Source organism: Helianthus annuus, chromosome 10 (genome assembly GCF_002127325.2).
Source record: "Helianthus annuus cultivar XRQ/B chromosome 10, HanXRQr2.0-SUNRISE, whole genome shotgun sequence".
In the NCBI taxonomy this organism is placed as follows: domain Eukaryota; kingdom Viridiplantae; phylum Streptophyta; class Magnoliopsida; order Asterales; family Asteraceae; genus Helianthus; species Helianthus annuus.
The window spans coordinates 5,242,935-5,261,344 of NC_035442.2; the positions used below are offsets into that span (position 1 = coordinate 5,242,935).

Genomic DNA, 18,410 nt, shown 5'->3' on the forward strand with positions numbered 1-18,410 from the left:
ATTCTTCGCTAAATCAGAATTCCTGCCACAGCACAACGTATCCTTCATCTTTAATGAGGGAAAATTATGCTTTTTCTTCTTTGGAGCAATCTTCTGATGAGATTGAGGATCTTGAGTATCACACCTAACGTCGCTTTCACTGTTATGTGAGGAACATGGGGCATTGTTCAGGTCAATCTTTTTATTCTTTTGTTGGGCCTCCTGGTTAATCAAATCCATAATGTTAAATGGGTCAGACGATGTGACTACTTGATTCACAATGTTGTCTTCATTGGGCTTAAGTGGTGGAGTATCCTCAACACAATCATCATTGTTAAACAGCTCGTGTAAGCCCAATCCTGAGTTGGGCTCCAAAATGGGCCCATGTTGACGTATAGGTGGAGGTGGTGGAGTGTTATATGGATCTGCAGAGCTGTCAATAGTGGGTGAGTCATTATCATCAGAATTATTAAAATCTCCATTATTACCTTGGTCAACCTTGGAGTTTATTCCATCCGCCGTATTTCCAACGGCATCATTAATAATTTCCTTTGTATTACCAAGATCCCCATCATACCCATGAGACGTATCGTTTCCCGAAGAGGCTGTACCATGCACATGCACAATGTTTGGCATTTTTGTCGTTCCATTCCCCCATTCCGGTGACCCTTCATGTTTCCGGCAAACTTCATCCCCTCCATTCCTAGTGTTTTCCGATTCTGATATCAAGACCATGAGAGGCTCTCCTCCCCATCTTAACGTAAGCATACTATTAATACGACCGACTTTTTCTGATATAACTCCCACCACATTGACAGAAAGATCATCATCGTCTTCGGAAGCCTTCGAGGGAACTATCACCTTACCAACCAAGTTACCCCGATCTGGTTAAATAAATCTGAATCCCAGAACTGTAATGGTATACCTCTAATACTAATCCATGCGAACCTTTGATAAGACATGTTTTGCCCTTCCCACCAATACATTGAGGAGAACCATGTAGACCATAGTGCTTTTTTAGATTTAACAAAATTCTCTGCATCAGTACTATTAGTACTATTACTGAATAAGAGTAAGACCCGTAATCCGCCCAAGTATTTGGTAGAGAAACCCTAAATGCCGTCAAGTTTTAACAACGTTTGTATGTCTATTAGATCCATAGGGTTTTTGATTTCGCTAATAATTGATCTACTCCTCCATTTTTTTAGATATCACTCTCCTTTAGCTTGATCTCCAACTTTTCTTCTGGTACTCTTAGATCTTGAATACCCGTATTGAGATTTGGTTTCGTACATGCCTTTGTTACGTTCACCTGAGCCTGCTCTGTTGATCGTTTTGGAAACCATGCATTGTTTTGATACGGATTTCTTTGATGCCCATCCATGTATCTCGCCCTAACCGGTTCAACCTGTGGTGGTGGTGGTTTTGGTTTGTCATGAGGTAGTGGTGGTCTTGCTCTTGTCTCCATTGGCTTCTTCTGAGCATATCTCACTCTGTCATCATTCTTCCATTTCATGTAATTGTTGTTGCCGGAGTTGTAGCTTTTTTCAAACTTTTCCAAATTAACCGAGACTCTCTCTTTATCGATTTTTACTGAACCCAGATTCTCCCCATGAGCATGTACATCTCTTACTCTAGCAAACCTTATAAAACTAAAAGTGTTTCCAATCTTGTCTTTCTTCTTTGCAATATAAGCATCAGTCATATTCCCAAAACCTTGAAAAATATCCCATAGAAGATAACTTGAGCAATCATTTGGTAGGTTGCCGATGAAATACGTGGTTTCTTTTATCTGAGGTCTCTTCTGTTGAATATCTTCCTGAATCAGTCTTTTACCTTTATATTTAGCAATTCTCCATGGCTCTTCTCTTATGTTGTCTTCCCGTCGCATATTGTCGTCGTATCTTCTTTCATGGTCAACGAAAGGTCGTTGGTCATCATATCTCCACCCATTGTTGTCGAATGCTCTTCGTCCTCTCTCCATTTCTGATGAAAGTATCACCACACTCGCAGACACAAATCTTTAATATGTTAATAGGATTCGTATCAATCTAGCTTAACTATAAATATAGCCGTGATCAATAACAGACCTACTAAGCTATCAAGATTTCGACTCGAGCGATGATAATCACAGAAATTTAAACACGGGTATGAGAACCAAGTCCCAGAGGCGAATGGAAGAATCAATGAATCGATTTAGAATGAAAGGTAGCTACCGATTATCATCAGGTATGCTAATAACAACAAAACCTCGCACGCTAAATCAGTCGATCTCAACTTCGTCGAGCCGCCGGCAACCGTCCGTTGGGTTACCCGGCGATTTTTAGATAGAGAGTTCTACTTTACTATCAAATAGTCAAACTTGGGTTACCCGCCTAACCATAGATGGTTGTATAGATAGATATAGATAATGTGTTTATAAACACTCACCGAACAAAATCTTATGTCTGTGGCCGTGTTTGTTGTATTAGCTTTAGGTACTTAACAAAAGTGAATGCAAGCTAATGCAAACAAGTGTTCATAAATAGAAACAAACACAAGCTGACATAAGTTAAATTTCAAATAAAATTATCTTAAATTGATCATAAAATCTCAAAAAGAAAAACTAAATTAACCCAAATTATATTAAACTTGAATTCTTCAATTAACAAAAAAAATCAAAGTCTTCATTTAATTCATCTAAAATAATAGTTAATCAAGTGAAGATATGCTAATATGTAATACACTAAATTTAGTTTAAATTTTTAAATAAAAACCATACTATAAGAACTATCTTAATCACATAATTATCTTAAGACTAAAATTGCAATTTACATCCTTTAACTAATGAAATTACACTGAATGTCTTTTATGTTATTGTTTCTCACTAGACAATATCCTTTTGGTCTAACCCAATTTTTTTTGGTGTCAACTTTTAAGACGTGGCACTCACGCGAGGTTATAGTGGTTATTTTCACTTAATATCTAGAGTAAATTGCATTTGACGTCCTTTAAGTTTCAACCAAATTCCAGAAGTTGTCCATTGGTGTAACTCATCTACAGATCTTGATGTTTCAGATTTTATAGAGAAGATGTCCATTGTTGTAACTCATTTACATTTTAACATTAAGTTAGGTCATGTGCCACTCATAGGAGTGAATGCAGTCATTTTTGCTAAATAATACACACACATAACAACAAAATAAGCCTCCCTATTCTTCTTTTTCTTTCGCAAAATCACCATCATCTATCTATCTCTCTCTCTCTCGATATCAACCATCAACTCTCGGAGTCACCGTCGTTTGAAACCCCAAATCATAGAGGTTGATCTCAACAATCCACGCCTACCCACCAACAAAACACTTTAAGTTATGTAAAATCAACACGCAAAATGATCATAATGCCCTAATTTGAAACGTGCAAAACCTGACTTAACGTTAAAATTTGGGTTACAGCAAAAGGGCATGAATTAACGCCTGAAATTTGGTTGAAACTTAAAGGACGTAAAATGCAATTTACTCTAGATATTAAGTGAAAATGACCATTTACCATTATGTGAGTGGAACGTGCTAAGAGTTAACAAAAAAGTTAACCGAGTTAGGGTAGAAGAGCAATGCCTGATAAGAACCAAGAACATAAAGGATATCCAGTATAATGTTATTAATTAAAAGACAACACCTGCAATTAAGCTCAAACTTATAGGAGGTAAATTGCAATTTAGTCTTACAATAAAACAATGCCTCAAAAAAAGCTAAATTATTATATTAAACTTGAACTCTTTATGTAATCCATCTAGAATAAACTCGAACTCTTCTTTTAATCCACCAAAAATAAATTCGAAGTCTTTGTTTGATCCACTCAAAATAATAAGTATAGTAATACTAATCTATACATATAATAAGACTGGAGGGTGTGGGGGCGCCACCCTTGCCAGCTGGCCATCTATAGCGCCCCCCCGGCGCTATAACACCACACCCCAGGCGCCATTGAACTCTCGCCACCATGGTAACGGGCTTTAATCGTGTTGATCGAGGATGAATGGTCAAAATGACCGTTTGACAACGGTCCATTATTTAAAAAAAAAGCTTTTTTTATTTTATTATATATATAAACCTATCCTAAACTACAAAACTCACCAATCACAACCAAAAAAACACACCAATCACAACTAAAACACACATCAATCACAACAAAAAAATGTCTTCTTCGAGCTCCTCATCCGACGGTGTTCTTGATGATATGGTTATCGCCATGACGCAGGAGGCGATTAATTATTTGCTAGAAGAAGCCGAATCCTCTGCATCGCGTACCAGACAACCGCCTATTGAATGGAATCGGTTAGCTGCTCATGAACGTCTAGTGCAAGATTATTTTTGTGAAACTCCTTTGTACGATGATGTTCAGTTTAAGCATGCGTTTCGTATGAGCCGATGACTATTCGTTAAAATTTCCAATGATCTTGCGGGTGAATCCCCTTTTTTCACGCAAAGGGTAAGTGCAAGTCGCAAAGTTGGTTTCTTTGGACTACAAAAGTGTACAACAGCAATTAGGCAACTAGCCTACGGCACAGCGAGTGATGCGTGGGATGAGTATTTAAGGATGTCGTCAAGAATGTGTCGTGAGTCTCTTGAAAATTTTTGTGAAGGTAATTTTTATCAACACTAGTATTTATTATTTTTATTTACGTCGTTATTATTTTTTAATTAGCAATAATTTATTAGGTGTAATCTCTCTGTACGAGAGACGATATTTGAGGATGCCAACCGCAGCCGACGTTCCACTTCCATACGAGGCCCATTAGCGCATACACGGGTTTCCTGGAATGTTGGGTAGTCTTGATTGCATGCACTGGGAATGGGGGGCATGTCCAACCGCTTGGAAAGGGCAATATCATCGTGGTGACCACGATGGTCCTACCCTAATATTACAAGCGGTCGCTTCTCAAGATTTATGGATTTGGCATGCATACTTTGGCATGGCTGGTACGAACAATGACATTGCAGTTTTAATGTCCTCGAATCTATTCGACAATGTCATAGACGGTGTTGCACCAGATACTTCACTCTATGCAAACGGCGTGCAGTATAAGTATGGCTACTATCTCACAGACGGTATTTATCCCGAGTGGGCGACGTTGGTAAAAAGTCTTTCGTGTCCAGATGACGAAAAAAGATTGTATTTCAAGAAAAAACCAGAGTCAGCAAGAAAAGATATCGAGCGTGCTTTCGGTGTGTTAAAGAAAAGATGGTCTATCATCGTCTAGCCGTCGAGGATACTTGAAAAAAGTAAAATGAGAAACGTCATGTATACGTGTATCATTTTGCATAACATGATATTGGAGGACTCGGGTAGAGCGTTTTGTGGAGAAAGCTATGATGAAAGTATCCAACCGACGAACCCAATACTAACATACGCTGAGAAAGAAGATATCCGAGCGAAGATACGGGCTAGGCACACACACCATAACCTTCGAGCCGGTCCGACAGAGCACCTATGGTTTTATCGTGAACAAGGAGGAGTCGACACAGACGACGAGTAGTGTTTCTATTTTTTTAATGAAATTATGTAGTGTTTTTATTTTATTAATGAAAAAATGTAGTGTTTTTATTTTTTTAATGAAATTACGTAGTGTTTTTATTTTTTTTAATGAAATTATGTTTTTTTTAATTTTCTAGTTAAAAAATTAAATATTTAAATAAATAAATAATTAGGTAATCATGACATGGGGCTCCATCCACACCCTTCAATTTAAAGGGGGGCATGATAAAGCCCTAAGGGTGACATGGCGCTAGGGATAGAATTTCACAGCTTATGGATCATGGATCCTCAAATGCAGCTTGGATCACGGATCCTCAGTTCAGTTTGGAATAAGGATCCTCAGAAGATATTGCAGGACTAAGGATCCAGGATCCTCATTATTATCCTAATACTAACAATTGTTTCCATCATTTTTGAACTTGTTTTGTAGGTGTATTCGAATAGGACTTGGTCCAACCGAGATTCTAGGGGAATATGCTTAGAGATTCTGCACGTGCTTGAACTCTTCGACCGTTGTGGTGATCGTGGGGAGCTTGCACCTTTTGTGGATAGTTAGTTAGGCTAGTTAATTTCTATTTTTAAATGGGGATACAAGCTTGATTTAGCAACAATTAGCAACACAACTGCACTACACTCGAACTCTCAAGAACTCTCTGCGATTACACACTTTTGCACACTAGTGATCCTTGTACCAAGCTTGTTATCATCTCGATTTGTAAACCTTGTTTGTTTAATATAGTTGGTGATCGGTAGTTTCCATCACCTGAGGTTTTTTATGCCGGAGATCATTCATTGATCAAGGGCTTTTTCCTCGTATAAATCCTTGTGTTCATCACTCATTTCATATATTTGTTGTTCATACATTTGTCCAATTAACCAAGCATCATACCTCACAAAATCATATTTGGTTGCATTATCCTTATGTGATTTTTGACCAAAACAGTTTGGCACCCACCGTGGGGCAATCGGTGCTTCATTCTTGAAAAATTTTGTTCATTTCATCCATTTTCGTTCATTACCTTCAACTACATGGCTTCTCACGCGAAGAACACTTCAAGCTCCATGCCGGCGATCACCTCTTCACAGGGCATTCCACCTTTGCCTCTTGTCTCTTCTGGATCCCAGAAGAATGCTGAGAATGCTGCGAAGAAGCCACTCCCCGTTTTCTCAAAAGCGACTACTACTGTTTCTTCTAGTCCTACTAACAATGATCTTTATTCTTTGATATTGCAGATGAAGGATTACATGCAGCAGCAGGACAGAACTAATGACAGGATCCTTCGAGAAATTGATGAAATCAAGAAATTGAAGAGATCAGCGGAGGATGACTCTCCATTGGTGCCGAGATCACTGAATTTCGATACTCTAACCACAACTGGCCAGCATTCCACAACGTCAGGTGTCCAACATCAGGGAGGATCATCAAGTATGCACTATGGATCATCGACAATGACACAGGCTCAAGGATCCTACTTCCAGCCTTTAGGATCCTCTCTTCAGCCTCAAGGATCCTCCTTCCAGCATCAAGGATCCTTCTCGAGTTCAGGAGGATACATGGGGACATAGTCAATTCAAGGATCCTACTCTCAGTATCCAGGATCCTCAACTCAGGTTCAGGGATCCTCATCTCAGGTTCATGGATCCATAGATTATCCTCCAAGACCCCCAGCTTCGGTGTATTAGGGATCCAACATCTTTCAGGATCAAGGATCCTTAAGGAGTGTACAACCCAGAAGTTCAGAGATTCATTTGGGAGACTTCATACCTATGCAAACTATCGCCTCATCTGGTCCCTCAATCGTGCCAGAATCACATCAATATGGATTCACATCAGGAATCCCAACCTTGAATCCGTCAGGTGGTAACACTTTAAATACTTCTTATAATGCTAACCATGGCTTTGTGCAGGATATAGGAATCAACCAAGCTATGGCTAGGGAATTGCAAAAACTCAAGGATATGATATCCAGCGTCCCAAGAGTGGTTAAGCCCATTCCTGAGATTTCGGATGGGAGTCACATGATATCTCGTTTTGCACCACCTATTTGTGATGCAGAGATACCAAAGAGGATTCAAACAACAAACATGAAGCTGTATGATGGCTCAACTGATCCAGAAGAGCATGTAGCTCAATACAGGGAGAGAATGAAGATCAATCTCATTCCTGAAAGGTTGCAAGAAGCATGTCTATGCAAGGGTTTCGGATCCACACTGACAGGATCAACTCTTAAATGGCTGCTAAGTCTTCCCCTTACTCTATTACTTCATTTGCTAACCTAGTTAATTTGTTTAATAGCCAATTCTCATGCAGTATGAGATTTGAATGATTAACTAGTGATCTGTATAGGGTAACACAAGGTCAAAATGAATCACTTAGAGATTATATAACTAAATTCAGTAGAGAATCCTTAGAGATTCCTAATTTGGATATTTGTTGGTACACTGAATGTCTGTTTACTACGTCTTAATCGAGTCTTAGGTCTAGATAGATTGATTAGGGTTGGAAAACAAGAAAAGTGGGTTAATCATGTAATTCCGCTTGAAATGACAAACATGTCATTTCAAGCGAAATCTGTTGTCTTGTTATTCCGCTCGAACCATCACTTGGTATTCCGCTTGAGCTCATTATAGTGATTCCGCTTGGACAGTTCAAGCGAAATCAGGTTCTGTTTGGAGCATTTCAAGCGGAATCTCAACGGCTATAAATAGGTGATGTGTTCATTTCATTTGTAACGTTGGAGCGGAATTAGAAGTCGAGGTGCTGTCAAATTTTTGTCAGAATACATTGTATTTGACTCAGAAAAGCAGTAATAGAAAGAGATTAAAAGGATACAAGCTGTTTGACGTTGTTTACTTTGATTCCGCCTCTGTAAACAATGATGAAGTGCCTTTACTGACTGTTTTGGGTCACGGAAACGGTCCAACAAGTGGTATCAGAGCTCAGGACGAGGAGTTCATACCATAGCAGCTTGATTCTACCAGATTTTCTCATTTCTACTCACTTCTTCTCATACTTTTCTGATTTGAACAAGTTCTAATGGTTGAAATGGCCTGAATTTCAAGTATATTGTGTAAAACATAGTATTAACAAACCCTAGAAAGAATCAGAGTAAAATTCGAAGTAAAAGGGGTAAAAATGGCATAAAAACGTAATTCCGCTTGAAAAGTTGTTCGGTGATTTCACTTGTAAAACCATATTTCGCTTGAAAGAACAGTCTGAATTAAGTTAAAATCAGATTCCGCTCGAGATTATTGTTCTTATTTCGCTCGAAATCCTGATTCCGCTTGAAATACCATTGTATTTTCAAGCGAAATCAGAACAGATCATATTCCGCTTGAAAGTTTGTTTCTAATCCTGCTTGAAAGCTAACCCGCTTGAACATTTCTGTTGATTTCGCTTGAAGAGATTCCGCTTCAAGAGATTTCGCTTAAAACTTGCTGTTTTTCAAACTTAAAAATTTTTCTAAGTGTTTGCTGATTTTTCAGGTATGTGAAAGATGGACGATCTATTCATGAATCCATTTAGTGATATGTATGCTTTTGCTGGAAATTCTGGAGACGATACTACGTCGAACAACACCAATGAGAACACGCCGAGTACGAAGAAAAGTTTATCCGATGCATTGGGTGTGGAAAGTGCTTTCGGAACTTATAACAAACCCCCGAAGTTGATGGCTATCGAAGAGTACAGTCGGTGGGCCAAGAAGTTTGAAGAATGGTTGAAAGCCTTTGCATATCCTAGCTGGAAAAGTCTTAAGAATGGCTACGTTGATGGAGGCAAAACTGGTGAAAGCTTGACATCATCTGAAGAAATTGAATCGTTTGTTGCTGAGCAAAAATGCATCGCACTGCTGTTTCAGTCTGTTCGAGAAGATATAATTTCTTTGATCGAGTACAGGTATTCTACAGATATCTGGAAAAAGTTGAAAGATAAATGTTTGGGAAGTGCAGAAATAGTGAAAAACAAAAAGAAACTGCTGAGAAAAGAATTTGATTTGTTTAGTTGTTTAAAAAAATGAATCAGTTTGTAAAATGATCGAGAGATTTGGGCACTTGAAGCTAGAGCTGGAAAGACATGGGATTTTATACTCACAAGAAGAGCTAGTCAAAAAATTGTTTGACTCGTTGCCAGATGAGATGGATTGGCAGTACTTTGCATTGATGTTGAAGAATACGATCAAGTCTGAAGATCTTACAGTTGACTTGTTGATTGAAAGACAAGAGAGTCATGAGCTGGAGATAAAGAAAACACACAAAGTCAATCACTCATCTTATCACCAGAACTTGGATTTGTACTATCCAAAAAGCATGATGCCAAAGAATACATCACCCAAGACAGCTTTTACTGCTGAAAATTCCAACACTTCAAACAAAGAAAGTCAAAGCAGTGGATTTCACAGTGGTTCTTCGTCACATTCAAGCCAATCAGATGCAAAGAACCTATTTCAATGCAATATCGCTGTAGATTTAAAGAACGCTCAAAACTTCAGCGAGGAGTCGGCAAAGCAACAAATGGTTTTCCTAGCATCTGTACTAGAATCATATGAAAGCCTTGTGGCTGGCAAGATAGGCAACACCAACCTGACAAAAGAAGACTACGATCAGATAGATCCTGAGGAGATGGAACTGATCGACATAAGGTGGTGTATTGCCAGTGTAGTTCATCGGGCGCAACGTTTCATGGAGATCACAGGAAGGAAGTCTATTGGTGGACCTTCTACCAAGTTAGGCTTTGACAAGTCTAAAGTGACATGCTTTAAATGCAAACAGAAAGGCCACTTTAAGCGTGAATGCCGAAATGCTTATGCTGATGAGTCTGAAAACCCGTTCAGAGAAAATTACTACAAGAAAGCGATTTATCATCAGAATAAATCAGAACCGCCAAGAATGAAGCAGCTTGAGGATAACAAAGAGAAATCCAGAGCTCTTGCAGTAATTCATGATGATGAAGGTTTCGACTGGAGCGAGTTGTTACCTGGGGAGGATGCGGTTGGATACGCTTTCATGGCAAGATTTGCTGAACCTGTTCCTTTTAAAGACACCAGACCTGAAGAACAGAGGTATGCTTACAGAAAGATGATAGCTCAACAAAGAATGATCAGAATATCTGGTATCTATCTTGAAGCAAAAAGAGCGAGGAGATGGGATCCAGACAGAGAATGTTATCTTGATCCTGATGGAAATATAGCCATTAATCATAACACTCTTGATCTTGAAACCATAATTAAAGAAATGAAAGAAGAAGATGATTATTGGCAAAGAAAATGGTGGGGAAGCGGAGAAGAGAAAGAAAAAGAAGAGAATGAGAAAGAAGAGAAAGAGATGACAAAGAAGGTTGATACTGGGATCATTGACACGACTCAAGAGTTGAATGCTGAAAACTTTAGAAAGATGGCTGACAAGGTGCTGGCTGCTAAGGCACTTGAGGTAGACTCTAAATCCGTCTCTGAGTCTAAAAGCCAGGTCAGTTCAAACGCGTCAACGACTGAGTCAGGTAAGAAAGTCAGTGGTGATGTTGACTGCAAAAATTGCATCAAAGAATGCAAAGTTTGTAGTACAAATACTTATCTCAAAGGTAAGAAAATTGATGATCTGACTGCTAGAGTCAGAAGTGTTGAGGATCAGATCCTTGACCGTGATAAAATGTTGAAAGCTTCAACTGATAGAGTAAGAGAATTAACTAACAAAATTGAAAATGATAAAATTGATCAAGAAAAAGTTAGGAAAGAAAATGAGAAGTTATTTCTTGAAAATCGTCAGATCACTGAAAAATTTGAGAAGCTTAAAAGCACCGTTAAAGATAATGATGAAAGAAATGGTAAAACATATAAGGAAAATGTTCATCTGTCGAGTGTTCTTCGGATAAAGGAAGAATTAATCAACCAACAACTGGATGAAATTGCTAAATTGAAGCTTAAATTTCAAGAAGCTGAAATTGAAAATGAAAGAATCCAGTTGAAGCTAAAAAGTTACAACTCTACAAGCTTTGTTTTGCAACACATTGTTCCAAAACCCATAGGCAAAAACAAAGCTGGCGAAGATGTCTTTTCTGATGGAACCGGGGTGGGTTATCATCAAGTTCCACCACCAGTTCTGGAAAATTATTCGAAAAAGCAATCTGGGTTGGTTAATCTTGAAGATGAAAATGAGGTGAAACTCCCTAACACAATAGATGTCACGTTCACTTCATCTTCCGATGACGATAGTGTCCAAACTGAAGTGGTGAAAAGTGTGGTCGAAAACGTTTTGAAACTTGAAGGTGACACTACTGAGGAAGATGAATGTTTCTTGGACAAGTACATTCCGAAACAAAAGTCCAAGAACAACTTAAATGAAGGACCAAATCTTGTCATGTACAAGATGTTGGGTTCGGATAAGTTGTTTTCGGATTCTGAGTTTCCAATTGAGAATGTTAATGTGAACAAATTGACAAATGTTTTCAAATTGATTGAAGTTGAGTTGTCAGAAGTGAACAGATTGAACCAAACAAATAGGCAAATGAATTTTGAAAAAGATAAAGCTTACTACAAGAAGCCTGTTGTTCCACCACGTTTTTACAACAACAATCAAAACAAATGGTCGGGTGGTTATCAGGGTGGTAAGAATTTTCAAAAGAAAAATGTTCAAAATAAGAAGTTTGTTGAGAAGAAAGTGTTTGTGAATAGTTCAAGTTCACTTTCTGATGAAGAGTCAAAAATCTTTTCGAAATCAAATGAAGAATTCTTTGAGAAGAAAGCTTCACAGTCTTAGTCTGAAGGCACAAGTCGAGTAGTTGACACTCGAACATGCTTCAGATGTAATCAAGTTGGACATATTGCACGAAAGTGTACCAACTTGAAGTCTAAGACTGAAGTTGTGAAGATTCAAAAGAGGAAAGATGATGCGAAAGGAAAAGCTCCATTGGTTGTTGAGAAAAATATTTTGAAAAATGACAACAGAATCAAAACTGAACCTGTTAAGAAGATGGTAATTAAAAGTGACAAATTTTACAAAAGGGTTGCATCAGCTCAACAAACATGGAAGCCGAAAGTTGTTGAACAAAAGAAAGAAGGTGTTTCAAAACCAAAGGTTTCTGAGACTGAAAAACAGTCATCTTCTACCACACCGGTAAAGGAGAATGTTCCTTTGGATTATTATGTGAAACTTGAGAAAGCAAACATCTGAGAAGAAAAATGTTCAAAAGAAAGACCAACCATCTGGTCAACCACAAAAAGATGAGTTTTTCCTATATAAAAAGGTTGAGGTTGGGTCTGAAGAAAGTTTGAAAATGAATGATAAAAATTTTCCGCCACTTTACACTATAAAATCTCACATCAAAGTTGAGTTACCTGAGTCAAAGCAGGCTTGGGTAGCTTCCAAATCTAACTAAAGTGTTTGTGGTTTGTGCAGGAGCTTCCAAGATCCGTTTCAAGATGGATTATGGATAGTGGAGCTTCTCGGCACATGACAGGGAAGACAACGTTGCTGTACGATGTTAGGAATTTCAATGGAGGTTATGTGGGATTCGCGGGTAATCAAGGTGGTAGGATTATTGGTGAAGGAACGTTATCCAATGGGATTGTGACGTTTGAAAGAGTTAACTACATTGCTGAGCTGGAGAATAATCTGCTGAGTATCTCGCAGATATGTGACAGAATGTATACCACTCACTTCACTGACAAAGAATGTTTGATCTTGAAGCCAGGATTTGTTATCCCTGCAGAATGGATTATCATGAGGGCACCAAGAGTCAATGATCTGTACGTGTTAGATATGAGCATAGCTACTACAACCACGGGTCAGGCTCATTGTTTTGTGTCTAGAGTAACGGAGAAGGAATCAAGATTGTGGCATAGGAAAATAGGTCACATTCACCTACGAAAGATGAATCACCTGGTGCATAATGATTTAGTTTTGGTGTTCATGTTAAAGGTTTTCATCTGGAAGGGGAGTGCATTAGCTGCATCAAAGGCAAGCAGAAGAAAAAGTCACACCTTAAAAAGCAAGTCAATTCAGTTTCAAGACCTCTGGAGAGACTTCACATGGATTTGTTTGGTCCTGTGAATGTCAAAAGTATTACAGGAGATTACTACTATCTGGTCGTTACTGATGATTCTTCCAGATTTTCGTGGGTATCGTTTTTGAAGTCAAAAGATGAAACATATGACAGTTTCATGGCGTTTTTCAAGAAAATTGAAAATTTGTACCAAAGGCGTATCAAAAGAATCAGAAGTGATGATGGTACTGAATTCAAGAACAACAAGATGGAAGAATTTTGTGACGAAAGAGGTATATTGCATGAGTTTAGTGCTCCGTACACTCCGCAGCAGAATGGAGTCGCAGAACGCAAAAACCAGACACTAATCGAGACGGCTAGAACAATGCTCGCAGATTGAAAGCTACCGATAAATTTTTGGGCAGAAGCTGTTTCCGCCGCATGCTATATGCTCAACAGAGTTCTCACTGTCAAGAAATTCAACAAAACATGTTTTGAGTTAATCAATAACCGCAAACCTGATCTGAAGTATCTTGAACCGTTCGGGTCACCCTGTACTGTTCTAGAGCCTTTTGGAAAGTTTGGTCCGAAAAGTGTTGAGGGGATATTCAATGGCTATGCAAGTCCTCTTCGACGTGTCTTCGTTCTAAGTGAGAAGCGGATTATTGAAGCTCCAAATGTTGAATGTCAAGGTCATACAATGTCGCCGCAGAATCCAGGAGATTCATGGCGTTATCATTACGACACATTGTGGGATTCGTTTGACATGAAAGAAAATCAAGAAGAAGAAGAAGAAGAAGAAGATTTCTTTGATGAGTTGGATATTCTGAGGGAGTACGAGTCTTTGCAAGAAAGGTTCCCAGCTGAGTATTTTCCACGACCACGACAAACTTCAAATGACGATGAAGCGGGTCCAAGCAATGCTGGTGAACACGATGATGTCCAACAAAATGAAGTTGTTCAAGATAATCAGCTGGTTCAGAATGATAATCAAGAATCTGAGAATATGCCAGTATTTAATCGTGGTGATACAGATTCTAAGGGGGAGCAAATTCAGGATTCAAGTCAAACAAACCCAGTTAGTGAACAAGGTGCAAATCAGAATGTTACTAATCTGGAAGGCGATGTAGATGTTCCTAGCGAAGTGATGCCAAGAACTCTTTCATACCATCCAGAGGAGCTGATCATTGGAGAACTACAATCAGGCGTTCGCACGAGACGTCAAATTGACCAAGGCCTTACATGTTTTTATTCTACAGTAGCACCTTTACAAACTGATTTTTTATTAAGTTGTTTTATTTCGCAGATAGAACCGCGAACTTACAAAGAGGCGCTTACTGAAGATTCTTGGGTCAATGCGATGCAAGAAGAGTTGAGTCAGTTTGAAAAGTTAGGAGTGTGGAAGCTAGTGGATTTGCCGGATGGTCACAGGAAAATCAATACGAAATGGGTATTTAAGTGTAAGAGAGACGACAGAGGAGTTGTTGTACGAAACAAAGCTCGACTCGTTGTTCAGGGCTTTAGTCAACATGAGGGAATTGATTTTACTGAAGTTTATGCTCCTGTGGCACGACTAGAAGCAATCAGAATTTTCCTGGCATTTGCATCTTGAAGAACTTCAAAGTATATCAGCTAGATGTGAAATCGGCGTTTCTTTACGGGAAGGTTAAAAAGGAGGTATATGTCAGACAGCCACCGGGCTTTACCGATCCAATCCACAAGAACAAAGTCTACTTGCTGGACAAAGCGCTGTATGATTTACACCAGGCCCCGAGAGCTTGGTACGAGACTTTGTCTCAACACCTACTAGCCAACAGCTTCATTCGTGGAAAAGTGGATGCCACTCTCTTCACTAAAGAGGTCGACGGACATATTCTGATAGTTCAAATTTACGTGGACGACATAATATTTGGGTCAACGAATGAGAATCTGTGTAAAGATTTTGAACAAGTGATGAAGCAAAAATTCGAAATATCATCAATGGGGGAGATGAAATTCTTTTTGGGACTTCAAGTTGAACAACTACCTGAGGGAATTTTCATTCACCAGACGAAGTACGTTCATGATATTCTAGAGAAATTTGGGATGTCAAGTTCTACTCCAGCTGCTACCCCTTTAGCAACAAATCATGGGATTCACCCAGATCTCACCGGAGACAGGGCTGATGAGACGTTCTATCGTTCCATGATCGGTTCATTGATGTACTTAACAGCTTCAAGACCCGATATCATGTACCCAACGTGCCTCGCAGCAAGACATCAATCTAACCCGAGAGCATCGCACATGGTTATTGTGAAGAGGATATTACGCTACCTGAAGGGAACTCCTACATTGGGTTGTGGTATCCTAGAAAAGGCGACTTTACGCTCGAAGGGTATTCCGACTCGGATTTCGGATGCTGCAAAGTTAATGCAAAATCAACAACAGCAGGATGCCAGTTTTTTGGACCTCGCTTGGTTACCTGGCAGTGTAAGAAGCAAACGTCTGTGGCGCTATCCACATGTGAAGCGAAGTATGTGTCTGCTAGCAGTTGCTGCTCTCAGATCCTGTGGATACAGCAACAGATGCGCGACTACGGTTTGCAGTTTCTTAACACACCTCTCTTTGTTGATAATGAGGCCGCTATAAATATAACGAAAAATCCAGTACATCACGCTAAAACTAAACATATAGAAATTCGACATCACTTCATTTGAGATTGCTTCGAGAAGAAGTTGATTCGAATTGAGAAAATCCACACTGACGAACAGAAAGCTGATTTACATACCAAAGCTTTTGATAAAACACGTTTTAAATATCTTTTAAAACTGAACGGTATGATGCTTCTTTCGGTGTCGGATGGTATTGTTGGCATTGATGAAGGTACTGTTGTAGATGAAGATGAGAAACAATTTGCAATGGTTTGTCGATTTTTTACCTGTTTTGGTATTTAGGGGGAGTAGATATTTTCAGAAAATACAAAAACAGTAAAAAATTCTAAAATAAAAAAAAACATGATAAAATTTCAAAATCCAAAAACAATAGAAAACTGAAAAAGAGCTTGTGTAAAAGGGAAAATGATAGTACATTGGCTGGACAGTTAGGGTATGCTAAAGATTTGTAAAGTTTAAAAGCATTAAACAGTCTCGCCGATGATGTGTCAATAGGTTCTTACACATTTAGTAGATTTGTTCGGGATATAAACATAAAAAAAGTCAAACTTGAATTATTTTGTGGGGAACACTACTTGGATATATAGGTAACTGTTTTGGTCAAAAAATCACACAAGGATAATGCAACCAAACTCTATGTAAACGGGGAATGATGCTTGGTTTGATGAAAAAGTAAAGGATCACTTTAGTATGAAATATGCAAGTGACACAAGGATTTATACGAGGAAAAAGCCCTTGATCAATGAATGATCTCCGGCATAAAAAACCTCGGGTGATGGCAACTACCGATCACCAAACTTCAATATAACAAATAATGATTACAACTTCGGATGGTAACGAGCTGAGTACAAGGATCACTATAGTATTGTGTCTAAGCGTGTGAGGAATGTGTTGTGTGTCTTCCGAATGTGGAAGAGTGCTATATATACAAGTGTGAGTGGCCCTATTTTAGGTAAATAGACTAACTATCAGCTCATTACCCCTTTAGGAATAAAAGTAAATCTAGCCTAAATTATCGCCCTTAAATCATGCTGAGTTTCCATATCCTCTACAACGTTCATCTCTGATTAAGCATATGCCAAAGTTGTAAAGACGAGTCCCTTGATTACGTTGCTAAGAGCGGATCCTGCTAGACATTCCTGCAAGATAACATTAAATCCAATGAAAACAACTGTTAGCATGAGGATCCCTATGACGGTCCGTGATCCTGATCCTGGAACTCTTCTGAGGATCACTATCTGCCAAAGAAATAAGGATCACTGGTTAGGATCACATGTAAGGATCATATGTCATAAAAATCCAGCCCTAACAATTGCCCCCAAAATATAAGGAGTAATATTGTAAATAAATGAGTTATATTTTGCTTGATCTTATCCGCAACAAGTTAATCGGATAACTAGCCGTTGAAGTCGGACTAGCCGTTGCAATTCTTACGTCACAGAAGTGACAGCCCTGCAGATCATCATTATAAATAGGAGATAGAGATAGGATCAATTTGCATTTAAATTCAAGAGAAACTCCCTTTATAATCTCGTCCGAAGATTGATCAGGTATTCTCCTCTTTTCTTCCTTCTCTTACTCTGTTTCTCTGTCTCTTTCCATTCTTCTACAAATATGTTGCTCCGGAATTCCCCTCATAAGGATCCTGAGAAGAACAGTCCCTTGAAGGGTCAAGGGATCATCAAAGATTCTCCTGCCGAGAGGTGCTGCTTTACCGATCCTCAGGTTGACAAGATCCGTCATTGTTTTCCGGCGAACACCATCTTCAAGCCTTTCACTCCCACTGCTTTGAGTGACTTTATTTCTGATACTTGGGTAGCCTTTCCCGTTACTCCGTTCTTAATAGGATATTCGTATCCTTTTCCTCAATTCACCCAGTCCTTCTTTTCCCTCACCGGCATCTCCTATATCCAGGCCATGCCAATGATCTGGATGGTTTTATATACCCTTAAAAGGATCATTGAGCAGGAAGGGATTGATTTAGGAATGGCGGAGCTGGCTGAGATGTATGATCTCACAACGTTTGGATCCTGTCGATATTTGTTTAAACGGAAAGCCGGAGAGGATCACCCTGTTCTCAAGGTCACCAAGAATGACACGAATTGGAAGCGACGGTTCTTCTTTGTTAGGAGGGATACCATCCCTGATGGGAAGGATCTGCCCAAGGAGTGGGCTACTCATGGTAGGATAGAGGATCCTAGAAGGATCACCATCAGATTTGTTCCTTAGGATGAGGATCACTAATATTTTCTTTGTTTTTTGTTTATTGTGTAGCTATCTCCATCTCT

The 18,410-nt window shown here is 39.0% G+C and overlaps 1 protein-coding gene across 1 annotated transcript; it reads left to right on the plus strand.

The window, feature by feature from the left end:
• Window positions 1-4,780: 4,780 nt before the first annotated feature.
• LOC118482581 lies at window positions 4,781-5,221 on the plus strand. Its single transcript, XM_035978109.1, has one exon. The coding sequence runs from the start codon at window positions 4,781-4,783 to the stop codon at window positions 5,219-5,221; it is 441 nt and encodes a 146-aa protein (XP_035834002.1).
• Window positions 5,222-18,410: the final 13,189 nt, after the last annotated feature.

Coding starts and splice junctions, on each gene's coding strand:
- LOC118482581 (XM_035978109.1), top strand. CDS start 4,781: ATGTTGGGTAGTCTTGATTGCATGCACTGGGAATGGGGGGCATGTCCA.